The following is a 15118-nucleotide window of genomic DNA, read 5'->3' on the forward strand; positions in this document are numbered from 1 at the left end:
CATAGCTTTTGTGTATTATATGCATATATATATACTGTATAAACAGAGGGTAAAATTCTAACAGTTATTGCACTGGTCTATGTAACAATAGTACCTGCTTCCCCATCTCGTCCACGAGGGCCAGGGTCACCGGGTCTCCCTGGGATGGAGGAGGGAAATGAGAAGCCGGGTGGTCCAGGAAGACCAGGTAAGCCAACAACACCAGGAAGACCTAAAAACAATATAATAAAAGGTACTACATTTTCTACAGGGCTAATATCTTGAAATTTAGTGCCTTTTATTACATAATGGGGGTTAGTATTTTTTTTTGCTATTAGCTGAACTAGACAAAGGATAGTCTGTTCTCAGAGCTGTAAGACATCAGACTTCTCACTGATTTGAGAAGTTTCAAAAACTTGTAAAAGAAATTTCAGACAAAGGGAAGTGAGTATTTCTACAGACCTCTTTATACAACTGTATCAGTAAAGTCTTAACAAAATAAAAAATCAAGAGAAAACAAAAGTTCACACTTGTTGAAGCCAGTCTGTAGTGAATTAGCTGGACAGAATATAAATGATTCTTACAGCAATTTTAATAAGCTCCACACTATAAAACTATCTTTTGAACAGGACGGTTATATACAGAAACTTGTGCTTAGGGCACAACAGCAGGAATAATGTAACAGAAATTTAGAAGGCCCATTCGGCCATGACTGATGAGTGGTTGCATTATAACTCAATGTTTTGGGGCTCCCCTCCAACTCCCAAAGGTCATACTATCCTTACCTTCTAGCTAAAGGCAGATTAATGCAGTGAATGGATGCTACATCTCTGTAATATACCATTCATACTGAGGCAACATTTATAACATAAATTCAATGCAACTAATTAATTTTTACCTCTTTCTCCAGGAAATCCTTTAGGTCCAGGAAATCCTGGTTGGCCTGATATAGTGTTTGGAGAACCTCTTTCACCTTTTGGTCCTGGAAATCCTGGGGATCCTGGTCGTCCAGCCTCACTAAGCCCTTTAAGAAAAAAAATGTGTAGTATCATTAATAAAAAACACTTATTCATATCCTTCATATACTCCAATATCAGTAAACCCAATCATCTCTTATAATTGCAATGATGATATTTACAGGAAGGAGTCCAAATTGTAAGCCAGTGGCGGGTACGGAAAAGGGGACTCCATCGCACATGTGTATCCCTTCATTTACACTGGGACATTGCGTTGTGTGTCGCAACGTACCGACAAATGTGATGACGTCATCAGAGTGCATCGAGTGTGTTTTTGTTTATATACAATTAATTGTTTTTCTATTAGTTCCCCTTCTGGTCAATCATGGTTAGCCTCTTACTGATTGGTTCCTTGTGCTTTAAATAGCTATTTCACCCACTCCTTCTTGCCCAAGCTGGCTTCTGTGTTATCAGTTCCTGTATTCATTTTGCTGTTCTGTTTTTTTACTACTGCTGACTACAATTGCCTCCTCCTTGCCTGTACTGCGTTTATCTCTAAAGTGTTCAGGTTCCCTGCTGACCCTGACGCAGAAAGTTCTAGGGCCCCAAATGGGCATTGGTGAAGACCTGGGTTGTCAGGGGTGAGCTAGTTCACAGAAGAGTAGGCTATACCAGTGGCCTCCATGGGGTTCCTCAACTTGTTGTTATACAAATATTTCAAGATCATGGTTCAAACTTACTGATATTGAATAAACCTGATAAGTACAATGTACAGTGTAACTTAAAGTAACTATAGAGCAGCAATGCATCCAAACCAGCTAATTGTAGGATGTGTTGCACATGACAGCTGGAGGAGTGCCCTAATACTTAAGAATAAAGATAAATCATTTGTGGGTCTCTACTGAACGCTATAATGAATACCTCTCTCATATAAAATAAGATGTAAGTTTCCAAGAAACAGTTTGTGTGTAAGTGCTCAAAAAATGCACTCTAAAAAGCTAATATTTTCAATTTTGACATCTAGCTATAAAGGAAGCAGACCCTGTGACTACTGGGGGGGGGGGTAGGTAAGGGGTCCATAAAGGAACTAATTGATAAGCAGTTTTAATATATCTTATTCCTATTTCCCAATGTTTAGGTGGCTTTCCAATTATGGATTTGTAGTGTTTATTTTAATAATTCACTCCAAATAAAATTTAATTCCAAAACCAGCAAGTGTATTTTTTTTAGATCTAATATTGGTGTGTAGGCAGCCATCTCAGGTCATTTTGCATGGTCATGTGCTTTCAGAAAGAGTTAGGACTGCTTTCTGTCAGGCTGTTGTTTCTCCTACTCGATGTAACTTAATGTGTCGCAGTGGGACCTGAGATTTTACTATTGAGTGCAGTTCTTAGATCTACCAGGGAGCTGTTATCTTGTTTTAGGGAGCTGTTATCTGATTACCTTCCTATTGTTCTGTTGTTAGGCTGCTGGGAGAGAAAGGGAGGGGGTGATATCACTCCAACTTGCAGTACAGCAGTAAAGAGTGACTGACGTTTATCAGTGCACAAGTCACATGCCTGGGGGCAGCTGGGAAACTAACAATATGTCTAGCCCCATGATTTCAAAATTAAATTTAAAAATATATTTCTCTTTTGAAAAACGGATTTCAGTGCGGAATTCTGCTGGAGCAACACTATTAACTGATGCGTTTAAAAAAAAATTTTTTTCCCATGACAGTATCCCTTTAACTTCTAGGAATAACAAGAACGTGGTCTTTTTAGTTCAATGATCTAGAAAAACAGGGCAAAATATCATATTTGCAAAAGTAAATACTGTACATGCACCTTATGTCACCTTTTGCAATGTGCAACATAAAGGGCTGAAAGAGGAAAGAGGGCATTGGGATAAACACCTGCCTTTAGGGAATCCCTTTGTGTGTTACCCCTACACAGGCAACTGCCATGCATGAAATGATCTGCTAACAGCATTTCCTGCACCTGGATGATTACTGTGCAGGAAATGATAGCATTTGTACAGATTATGCCATATAAACCCAAATTCAAACTTGCACGCAAATTACCAACACAGTTGCTTATTTGTACTTGAATTAGTAAGATGCACTCTTTTTTGGCACACACTATTTGCTGCTATTACACATTCTGGAAAAATGCTGTATGTGGATAAAAAGAAGAACGTAATTTTAGCTCAATATTATACCACATTGTACTAAAAATATATAACACATACAAAAATAGTTATTACCTGGTGTTCCAGGGGTCCCCTTACTTCCAGCCAAGCCATTTAAGCCACCAATACCAGGAGGCCCAGGAAAACCTGCAGGACAAATTCAAACTTAATTTGAGAACCAAAGGCTTTAAACCAATAAGTGTAAGGCAAACTCCAGTTAAGGGTGAGATACAAGAACTAAAAACTACAAGGATTACCAGAAAGGCATGGCCAGGATGGATTAGGTCATGCAAAAACGATTCCTTTTCCCCCAGCCTCTCCAACTTGTCAGCCCGGTGTTTGGAAGGTAGGCACCTTTCCAAAGTACATGGATACAAGAAATTACCAAACACACAATGGCAAGTGCAGTGGGGCGAACCCCTGCGTGTTTAATTCACATCAGTGAATTAAACATATAGGGGTTCTCCCCACTGCACTTGCCATTGTGTGTTTGGTAATTTCTTGTATCCAGGATGGATTATGGGCACGGTAACAAAATGCTGTGTATGGAATTCCTCTTCTTATACAGCGACACAAGACACATGGGCTTCATACGGGAGAGAGGAGTATGTACTTAACATGAACTGGCTACTAAATAGTGCTTGTCCTAATTCAGCTTATAAATGGCCATTTTAGAAATCCTACCACCATCCTACCTGGCTAAGGAGTTGAGCAATGAAAGTATTAAAATATACCAGATGTATTTTTGCAACTTTATAAGAGGAAATAGTAGCAACAATGTATGCCACAGTATACTTAATAATACTAAAAGCATTAGCAATGGGGAAGGAGACATCAATGCAAAACAATAGGAACCCCTTCACTTAACATTAGCCTACTTGAATACAGTACAGATATATAGAGATAAACATTGTACCTTTAGGACCTGGTACCCCTGGGGATCCTGTAAACCCTGGAGATCCTGGTAATCCAGGAGTACCCACTAATCCAGGGTTGCCTCTATATCCTGGGTGTCCTGGATTTCCTAAAATGTAGGAGAGGACAGATATTGTCTTTATTTTAAGAGAAACATAAGAAGTCATAAGAGTCTAGCAATAGAAAAAACAGGTTCTCCTGATTGGCATCTATGACATTCTAGAGGAAAGTGTGAAACTGTAAAATGACATTTATATTCAGCTTCAGTGTTAGAGTGGTGATTTCAATATTGTGAGCTGCTAAGAATATTGTAAAGATCAAGTCCATTACCTGGTTGTCCTATCCGTCCAAGCTCTCCTGGAAGACCCTTTTGTCCGGGATTTCCTGTTATTCCTAATGTCCCAACATCTCCTGGCATGCCATCAAAACCTCTTAGACCTGTGAATTAGAATACAAAAATATTAGTATCCTGTATTCAAGGGACTCTATAAAATCATTCAAGTTTCTGCCCTGTGGAATCCATTCACCCTACCTGTTGCAGAAACAAGAACATTAATTACCAACAGCAGGTCTATTTCTTTAATTGTTGCATATAGGTAAACATATATTACAATACTACCGATCAACGTGGAGTTATTTTTAGGTAAATTTTTTGACAATTCAAAGCATTGTTGCAAGGGAATGGAAGAAGCTTTATCAGCTCCATCAACCCCCAATATTAAGTTAAAGAGGTGGTTCACCTTGATGGTAACTTTTATCATGTTATAGTACAGCCAATTGTAAACAACTTTTCAATTGGTTTTCATTATTTATTTTTTATAGTTTTATAGTTATTTGCCTTTTTCTTCTGACTCTTTGCAGTTTTCAAATGGACGTCGCTGACCCCTTCTAAAAAAAACAAATGCTCTGGAAGGCTATAAATATTTTGTTATTGTTACTTTTTATTACTGATCCTTCTATTCAGGTCTCTCCTATTCATATTCCACTCTCTTATGCAAATCAATGCATGGTTGCTAGGGTAATTTGGAGCGTAGTTACCAGATTGTTTAAAATGCAAATTGAAGAACTGTAAAAAGCTAAATAACTCAAAAACAAATGGCAAATTGTCTCAGAATATCTACATCATACTAAAAGGTAAACAACCCCTTTAACCCTTTAAGTGCCACAGATCGTAGAATCTACGTTCTGTGGATCAAAGGACCAAAGTGCCACAGATCGTAGATTCTACGATCTCCAGCACTTCCGGGTTCCAGTGCGCAGCGGTTGCATTTAAAACCGCAAGCGCACGTTAGATGCTGGCAGAACCCCCTAGGCAACGAGCAAAACCGGTCATACTCACTGGTCTCCCCACCGATCGTCGCTGGAACCAATAGGAGCGCAGGGCGCACGCAGGGCGCATGGCTGTGACGCGCTCCTGCTGCCCAAATAAATCCAGCCCTCCTGACGCCTCCCCTTTCACTCCTACTGCGCACTTGTGTCTGTTGGAGCCCTCCTGCTGCCTTCCTGCGGTTCTCCTGCTGGTTTGGTCGCCTTGATTGCCTGCCTTGGATTCAGTGAGCTGAACTACAACACCCTTACACCTTTTATTTTACTTGTTTCCTTCTAATCTCTCTAAATTTGGTTTTTTTTTTTTTGAATATTTTTTTCTTCTGTCTTTATCATTTAGCACACTTTTGTACACTCACACACTTACAGGCATCTTTGCCAAGCACACACTCACACTCACACACGCACTCACACACACACTCACACTTCTACACTTTTTCTTTCCCCTATACTTCTTTTCTTTTCTTTCTTTCTTTGCTTTCTTTAGTAGTTGGTTTTTTTTTTGCTAAAACTTTATTTCTACTCTTGTTCTATAATTATCTGCTTTATTTTATTGTATTTTTGCAGTTTTTTACCATTTTCATTGTTGCTTTGTGTTTTATATCTATTATATTGCATTTTCACTTTTATTTGCTGTTTGGTGCCTTTACAGTGACGTTGGTGGATCAAGGTTTCTAACCACCAATTTCATTCCAATAGCTGTTATTTTTATTGTCTTAGCTGATTTTTATTATATTTTGTTGTTTTATTCTGCTTTGCCCTTTGCTGCTTGTTTAGTGCCCCCAAAAAAGTTTGCCTTTGCAGTGACGCTGGTTGGTCTAGGTTTCTGGCCCCCGATTTCATTCCAATAGCTGTTGTTTTTGTGCTTTAGCTGATTTTTATTTCATTTTGTTGTTTTATTCTGTTTTTCATTTGCATTGCCCTTTGCTACTTGTTTAGTGCCCCAAAAAAAGTTGTTTGCAGTGACGCTGGTTGGTTTAGGTTTCTGGCCCCCGATTTCATTCCAATAGCTGTTGGTTTTAGTGCTTTGGGTGATTTTATTCCAGACTGTTCCTTTGCCCTGTTTGCTTGTTTAGTGCCCCCAAAAGGTTCTTTTCGATTTTGGGCACGTGCAGTGTCTTGTCTGTAATCTATTCTGTAGATTTCTGGAAGGAGTTCAAGTTCTAGTTTTTTTTCTTATATTTTGTTGTTTTATTCTGCTTTGCCCTTTGCTGCTTGTTTAGTGCCCCCAAAAAAGTTTGCCTTTGCAGTGACGCTGGTTGGTCTAGGTTTCTGGCCCCTGATTTCATTCCAATAGCTGTTGGTTTTTATTGCTTTAGCTGATTTTTATTACATTTTGTTGTTTTATTCTGTTTTTCATTTGCATTGCCCTTTGCTACTTGTTTAGTGCCCCAAAAAAAGTTGTGTTTGCAGTGACGCTGGTTGATTTAGGTTTCTGGCCCCCGATTTCATTCCAATAGCTGTTGGTTTTAGTGCTTTGGGTGATTTTATTCCAGACTGTTCCTTTGCCCTGTTTGCTTGTTTAGTGCCCCCAAAAGGTTCTTTTCGATTTTGGGCACGTGCAGTGTCTTGTCTGTAATCTATTCTGTAGATTTCTGGAAGGAGTTCAAGTTCTAGTTTTTTTTTTCTTCTTCTGATTGTTTGTATTAGCAGGGGTTAACTGTTGGTCAAATCTTGCTGCCTTCTTTTTTTTCTTCTTCTTGGTGTTTGTATTAGCAGGGGTTAACTGTTGGTCAGATCTTGCTGCCTTCTTTTTTTTTTTTTATTCTTGTTGTTTATTTTAGCAGGGGTTAACTGTTGGTCAGATCTTGCTGCCTTCTTTTTTTTCTTTTTCTTCTGGTTGTTTGTTTTAGCAGTGGTTAACTGTTGGTCAGATCTTGCTGCCTTCTTTTTTTTCCTTTTTCTTCTGGTTTGTTTTAGCAGTGGTTAACTGTTGGTCAGATCTTGCTGCCTTCTTTTTTTTCCTTTTCTTCTGGTTTGTTTTAGCAGTGGTTAACTGTTGGTCAGATCTTGCTGCCTTCTTTTTTTCCTTTTTCTTCTGGTTGTTTGTTTAGCAGTGGTTAACTGTTGGTCAGATCTTGCTGCCTTCTTTTTTTTCCTTTTTCTTCTGGTTGTTTGTTTAGCAGTGGTTAACTGTTGGTCAGATCTTGCTGCCTTCTTTTTTTTCCTTTTTCTTCTGGTTGTTTGTTTTAGCAGTGGTTAACTGTTGGTCAGATCTTGCTGCCTTCTTTTTTTTTCTTTTTCTTCTGGTTGTTTGTTTTAGCAGTGGTTAACTGTTGGTCAGATCTTGCTGCCTTTTTTTTTTCCCTCTGGTTGTTTGTATTAGCAGTTGGTCAAATCTTGCTGGATTGGATTTAGGAGCTTCTTGCTTTGCAGTTGTTACTAGTTTTGCAGTGGTCTGTATTTTTCTGGCACAATGGCCAAACGGTTTTATACCGCTGCAGAAGCAGCTAGGTATTGTGAGGACTCCAGCTCAGAGGAATTTAGCAATTCTGATTCGGAGTATGTCCCATCTGATGACTCTACTGATGAATCAGAGGTTGGTGATAGCAGCACTATTAGCGCAGAGGCTAGTAGTGGCGGCACACTTACTGCTGAAGAAGTAGAAGAAGAGGGAGAGGCTGGTGGCAGTGTGCCAGATGCACCCATGGAGGTAGAAGAGGGTGAGGGTAGTGGTGATGCAGCAGTTGGAGCGCCTATGTGGGGGCCTCCCTGTAATTATGCCCCTGAAATTCCCCCATTCACTGCAGTCACGGGCGTCAAGGTGGACACCACTAACTTTGAAATCCTAGATTTCTTCAATCTTTTTATCACAGAGGCCATCCTACAGGACATGGTCCATTACACAAATTTATACGCTGAGCAGTATCTTGCCAGCCACCCTATACCAGGGTATTCAAGAGCCCAGGCGTGGTATCCCACTACTGTAAATGAAATCAAAAGATTCCTGGCACTCACATTGGCAATGGGACTCGTAGAACGCAACACCTTAGCTTCATACTGGGATACCACTACAGTCCTTTCCATCCCTCTTTTTTCAGCCGTTATGCCAAGAAACCGTTATCAAATTTTACTGCGGTTTCTTCATTTTAACGACAATGCAGCGGCTGTTCCCCCTAATGAGCCCGGTTACGACAGGCTTTACAAATTGAGGCCCCTTATAGATAGCCTGTCTCAGCGCTTCACAGAGGTCTACTCCCCCTCCCAAAATATATGTGTGGACGAGTCCCTTTTGCTCTTCAAAGGGCGCCTAAAATTTCGCCAATACATCCCTAGTAAGCGTGCTCGATATGGGATGAAATTTTACAAACTCTGTGAAAGCAGCTCGGGCTATACTAGTTTTTTCATGATCTACGAGGGAAAGGACACTAATTTGGACCCCCCCGGCTGTCCCCTTGACTTGACTGTCAGTAGTAAAATTGTCTGGGAGCTCATTACTCCACTGTTGGGCCAAGGTTACCACTTATACGTGGATAACTTTTACACAAGCATCCCCTTATTCAGAACCCTTTACTGGTTGGACACCCCAGCTTGTGGCACTGTTAGGCGTAACCGCAGAGGACTGCCCAAGGAACTGGTGGATAAGAAATTGAAACGTGGAGAAGTACATGCTCTAAGAAGCGATGAGCTCCTGGCATTAAAATTTGCAGACACCAAAAATGTTTTTATGCTTACTACTATCCACAATGAGAGTGTAGTTGTCCAACACAGAAGTGGTGATAGGCCCGCAAAATCAAAGCCACTCTGTTGTAAAGAATATAGTAAGCATATGGGTGGCGTCGATAAAACCGACCAAATCCAAACTTATTACGACGCCACCAGAAAAACCAGGGCCTGGTACAAAAAAGCCGCAATTTATATGATCCAAATGGCCCTTTATAATTCTTATGTCGTTTACAAAACGGCAGTACCAGGCCCAAAATTGAGTTTTTACAATTATCTGCTGCAGCTGCTCCCTGCCCTTTTGTTTGGTGATGTACAGGAGGTTCCAGAAATGCCTGGCAATGACAATGTTGCCCGAATGGTGGGTAAGCATTTCATTGCCCAAATTCCACCAACTCCTAATAAAAGATATGCCCAGAGAGCTTGTAAGGTTTGCCGTTCCAGGGGTGTTAGAAAAGATGTGCGGTATTTTTGTCCCAAGTGTCCTAGCAAGCCTGCTTTGTGTTTCCAACCCTGTTTTGAGGTGTACCACACTGTGGTACACTACGAGAGGGCTTGAATTCTGTGTTGTGTTGGTAGGTTAGGGCTCTCTGGGTTTGTTGGTGGTAAAAGGATTTAGTAAATCTGTATAGTAAACTTGGCATGCTCTAGGTTTTTATGCACATGCTAGCAGTAGCTGTTTAGGTGTGCTGGCAGAGTGATACTTTTCTTTTTTTTTTTTTTTTTTGTGGAGTGGTTTTTCAGATTCAAGCCCCCCTATTGAGATCTAACATTTTGGCAGGTCCCTACTTCGCTTATAACTAGGTATAGATGTTGTTAATAAAAAAAAAAAGTTTGACAAGGCAAACAATGACAGTTTTTTTTCTGTATAGTAGTGATCTTTGATTTTTTTATATAGGATTTGGCACTGGGTGAGCAGTGCAATGTAGCAGTAAAAACTTGTATGTAGGTTTGTTCTTAGTCTAAATCAAAAAACCACACTAGCACACGAGACTTGTATCTGCAGGGCAAGCCCTTGCAAAGGTTTTTACTGCCGTGGTGCCACCGCAGTAAAAACCTTTGCTAGGGCTTGCCCTGCAGATACAAGACGTTACTAGGAGGCCACCGTATCCTCCATTCACTGTGCACCGAGCAAAGCTATATACCTGCACAACGGGTGTGCGAGTGTCTACTCCAATTGTTCTTAGTCTAGGCATTCAGCTTTTGTGTTGAGCAATGGTGTTTTAGACCAGTTGTGTTATGGATAGCACTTCTATTGCGCTGGTGGTAAATAGCAAAATGAGGTGCTGGTTGGCGAGAGGGCACACGATAGAACTTGTGGTGCGTGATGAATACGTGGGATGATGTGCATCTCTAATGCTGATGCTACAAGTCTTTTATTTTACTGGCACCTCAAAAGCTCGTCTATCAGCGCAGTTATCTATAGTTTTGTCTGTATTTCTGAGCAACATTTGCATTTGTTTTTGTAGATTTAGGTATCTCTGGATTTGTGAGTATTTCAGCTGCTAATGCCCCAATCCTCATTGTTGCCACCTAAATTCCTAAACTTCTTAGGACACTTGCATAATTTATGGGCCAAATTTACTATGGTTTCTGTTGGAAAATGTATTTGTAAATGTGGTACAGATTTTGTCATTGGCGAAATAGTGTAGGAAGAAGCAAAGGAATTCGTATCGTAACACCACAGGACAGATGGAACTCAAAGACACTCCACTACAATATATCCGAATAGGTGAGTGAAATATATTTTGGGGTAGTAGCACCCAGATGCAGATCCATAAAGTGGTCCCAAAATTCCCTGGGAGATAAATGTTAACTTTGTATACTATCTTTTCCTTTATTTCAGACCAAAGCAGAGTTCTACAATGCAGAATGTGGCCAAAATTCTCCACGCAGTAAAGCATGAATGGCATCTCTGAATAGTTGAAGGTGTTTATTTTCAAGAAATCTTAGTTTTTGGGGGTTATTTCATCAGTAAGGGACAGTTTCAGATGATATATGGATACATGCACCTAAATTCACAGCACCAATATTACGCATTGTCCCTGTTTTGGGATGTTTGGTGGCTGTGTCTCTATGTTTATGCATACATATGGGGTATCATTTTATTCAGGGGGACTTGCAGATTGTTATTGAGCAGGTTTTTGTTAGTTACCATGGAAACTTAGGGGGAAATCTAAGTTTGTATATCTTTTTTTCCTTTATTTCAGACCAAGTCTCGGATTTCTACGAAGGACTGCGGCCACAATTCTCCGTGTAGAAAAGTAAGAATGGCATCTTTGAATATCTAATGAAGTGTACTTTTCAAAAATATATGGTTTGTGGGGGTTATTTAACAGAAAAGGTGCAGTTTAGGATTAGAAAAGTTGAGAACCTCGTATAAATTCGCAGCCCCAATATTATGCATTGTCCCTGTTTTGGAGTGTTTGGTGGCTGTGTCTCTATGTGTATCCATACATAGGGGGTATCATTTCATTCAGGGGGACTTGCAGATTGTTATTGAGCAGGTTTTTGGTAGTTACCATGGATACTTAGGGAGAAATCTAGCTTTGTATATCTTTTTTCCTTTATTTCAGACCAAGTCTCGGACTTCTACGAAGGACTGCGGCCACAATTCTCCGTGTAGAAAAGTAAGAATGGCATCTTTGAATATCTAATGAAGTGTACTTTTCAAAAATATATGGTTTGTGGGGGTTTAACAGAAAAGGTGCAGTTTAGGATGAGAAAAGTTGAGAACCTCATATAAATTCGCAGCCCCAATATTATGCATTGTCCCTGTTTTGGGGTGTTTGGTGGCTGTGTCTCTATGTGTATCCATACATAGGGGGTATCATTTCATTCAGGGGGACTTGTAGATTGTTATTGAGCAAGTTTTTGGTAGTTACCATGGATAGTTAGGGAGAAATCTAGCTTTGTATATCTTTTTTCCTTTATTTCAGACCAAGTCTCGGACTTCTGTGAAGGACTGCGGCCACAATTCTCCGTGTAGAAAAGCAAGAATGGCGTCTTTGAATAGCTGAAGAAGTGTACTTTACGGTAATATATGGTTTGTGGGGGTTATTTCAGAGTTTAGGGGTGTTTAGACTGAAAAACCACAAGTAGTACACATAGAGCGCAGCCCCCAGATTTTCAACTGCAATTGCCCTTCTGCATTGCTCCTGTTTTGGGGTGTTTGGTGGCTGCTTCTCTATGTATATCCATACATAGGGGGTATCGTTTCATTCAGGGGGACTTGCAGATTGTTATTGAGCAGGTTTTAGGTAGTTACCATGGATAGTTAGGGAGAAATCTAGCTTTGTATATCTTTTTTCCTTTATTTCAGACCAAGTCTCGGACTTCTGCGAAGGACTGCGGCCACAATTCTCCGTGTAGAAAAGCAAGAATGGCGTCTTTGAATAGCTGAAGAAGTGTACTTTACGGTAATATATGGTTTGTGGGGGTTATTTCAGAGTTTAGGGGTGTTTAGACTGAAAAACCACAAGTAGTACACATAGAGCGCAGCCCCCAGATTTTCAACTGCAATTGCCCTTCTGCATTGCTCCTGTTTTGGGGTGTTTGGTGGCTGCGTCTCTATGTGTATCCATACATAGGGGGTATCGTTTCATTCAGGGGGACTTGCAGATTGTTATTGAGCAGGTTTTAGGTAGTTACCATGGATAGTTAGGGAGAAATCTAGCTTTGTATATCTTTTTTCCTTTATTTCAGACCAAGTCTCGGACTTCTGCGAAGGACTGCGGCCACAATTCTCCGTGTAGAAAAGCAAGAATGGCGTCTTTGAATAGCTGAAGAAGTGTACTTTACGGTAATATATGGTTTGTGGGGGTTATTTCAGAGTTTAGGGGTGTTTAGACTGAAAAACCACAAGTAGTAAACATAGAGCGCAGCCCCCAGATTTTCAACTGCAATTGCCCTTCTGCATTGCTCCTGTTTTGGGGTGTTTGGTGGCTGCGTCTCTATGTGTATCCATACATAGGGGGTATCGTTTCATTCAGGGGGACTTGCAGATTGTTATTGAGCAGGTTTTAGGTAGTTACCATGGATAGTTAGGGAGAAATCTAGCTTTGTATATCTTTTTTCCTTTATTTCAGACCAAGTCTCGGACTTCTACGAAGGACTGCGGCCACAATTCTCCGTGTAGAACAGGTCCCATACCTAGGTTGGGAATAAAACTGGGAATACCTTTACCTGAAACTCCTGGTACACCAGTTTTCCCTTTAACTCCTGGGCGTCCAGGTTGTCCTAAAGTCTCGCCTCTTTCTCCTACAAAGATAATGCATTTGGTTCCATTTTGATTAGCCACTGGTTTTCATAATACAATTTATCAGCAGGAACTTTAAAGGGGAGTCAAGAGTTTCTGTATATGGTTTCTTCTTTACCCATTCTTCTCCCAGAGATAGGTAGGGATGTAGCGAACGTCGGAAAAAAAGTTCGCGAACATATTCCGGAACTTGCGCAAAAATGCGAGCGGTTCGCGAACGGTTCGCGAACCCCATAGACTTCAATGGGAAGGCGAACTTTAACATCTAGAAAAGACATTTCTGGCCAGAAAAATGATTTTAAAGTTGTTTAAAGGGTGCAACGACCTGGACAGTGGCATGCCAGAGGGGGATCAAGGGCAAAAATGTATCTGAAAAATCTGCCTGTGTGTGCTTGGAAGAGATAGTGTAGGGGGAGAGCTGTTAGTGATTTCAGGGACAGATGATAGTAAGTTTGCTGGCTAGTAATCTGCTTGATACTGCTCTGTATTGGAGGGACAGAAGTCTGCAGGGATTTGAGGGACATTTTAGCTTAGGTAGCTTTGCTGGCTAGTAATCTACTGTTCTCTTTAAACAACTGCCATACGTTGACCTTGTAGGCATTGTTTGCCCAGTTTTTTTGGACGCAGCCACTGAAGCACAGTTGCCATAAAAAATATGCCATATAAATGCTGAAAATAGTAATTTTTCGCCATACGTTGACCTTGTAGACATTGTTTGCCCAGTTTTTTTGGTTGCAGCCACTGAAGCACAGTTGCCAGAAAAAATATGCCATATAAATGCTGAAAATAGTCATTTTTTGCCATACGTTGACCTTGTAGGCATTGTTTGCCCAGTTTTTTTGGTCGCAGCCACTGAAGCACAGTTGCCAGAAAAAATATGCCATATAAATGCTGAAAATAGTAATTTTTTGCCATATACGTTGAGTCAACGTATGGCAAAAAATGACTATTTTCAGCATTTATATGGCATATTTTTTCTGGCCTCTGTGCTTCAGTGGCTGCGGCCAAAAAAACTGGGCAAACAATGCCTACAAGGTCAACGTCGTTGACCTTGTAGGCATTGTTTGCCCAGTTTTTTTGGCCGCAGCCACTGAAGCACAGAGGCCAGAAAAAATATGCCATATAAATGCTGAAAATATGCATTTTTTTGGTTGCAGCCACTGAAGCACAGAGGCCAGAAAAATTATGCCATATAAATGCTGAAAATATGCATTTTTTTGGTTGCAGCCACTGAAGCACAGAGGCCAGAAAAATTATGCCATATAAATGCTGAAAATATGCATTTTTTTGGTCGCAGCCACTGAAGCACAGTTGCCAGAAAAATTATGCCATATAAATGCTGAAAATATGCATTTTTTTGGTTGCAGCCACTGAAGCACAGAGGCCAGAAAAATTATGCCATATAAATGCTGAAAATATAAATTTTTTTGGTTGCAGCCACTGAAGCACAGAGGCCAGAAAAATTATGCCATATAAATGCAGAAAATATGCATTTTTTTGGTCGCAGCCACTGAAGCACAGTTGCCAGAAAAATTATGCCATATAAATGCTGAAAATATAAATTTTTTTGGTTGCAGCCACTGAAGCACAGAGGCCAGAAAAATTATGCCATATAAATGCTGAAAATATGCATTTTTTTGGACGCAGCCACTGAAGCACAGTTGCCAGAAAAATATGCCATATAAATGCTGAAAATAGTCATTTTTTGCCATACGTTGACCTTGTAGACATTGTTTGCCCAGTTTTTTTGGTTGCAGCCACTGAAGCACAGAGGCCAGAAAAAATTAAACCAGTAGGGTTTGCACCCTAGTTTGTAACGGTGGCGGAGGGAGGAGGAGGACGCTAAAGGACA

General features: G+C 40.4%; 1 protein-coding gene across 3 annotated transcripts in view; it reads right to left on the reverse strand.

The window, feature by feature from the left end:
* The window catches only part of LOC108700099 (collagen alpha-6(IV) chain), a 132947-nt gene that overhangs the window by 10108 nt on the left and 107721 nt on the right, over nt 1–15118 (reverse strand). For 2 of the 3 annotated variants that reach the window (XM_041575197.1, XM_041575196.1), the window contains 6 exons: nt 13194–13268; nt 4350–4457; nt 4021–4128; nt 3180–3251; nt 878–1003; nt 95–211 (listed from right to left, as the gene is read on the reverse strand). In XM_041575197.1, the coding sequence (XP_041431131.1) occupies nt 95–211; nt 878–1003; nt 3180–3251; nt 4021–4128; nt 4350–4457; nt 13194–13268 (606 nt within the window). The remainder of the gene's footprint in view (nt 1–94; nt 212–877; nt 1004–3179; nt 3252–4020; nt 4129–4349; nt 4458–13193; nt 13269–15118) is intronic. The other variant, XM_018232970.2, reaches the window with a different exon arrangement.

Source organism: Xenopus laevis, chromosome 8S (genome assembly GCF_017654675.1).
Source record: "Xenopus laevis strain J_2021 chromosome 8S, Xenopus_laevis_v10.1, whole genome shotgun sequence".
In the NCBI taxonomy this organism is placed as follows: domain Eukaryota; kingdom Metazoa; phylum Chordata; class Amphibia; order Anura; family Pipidae; genus Xenopus; species Xenopus laevis.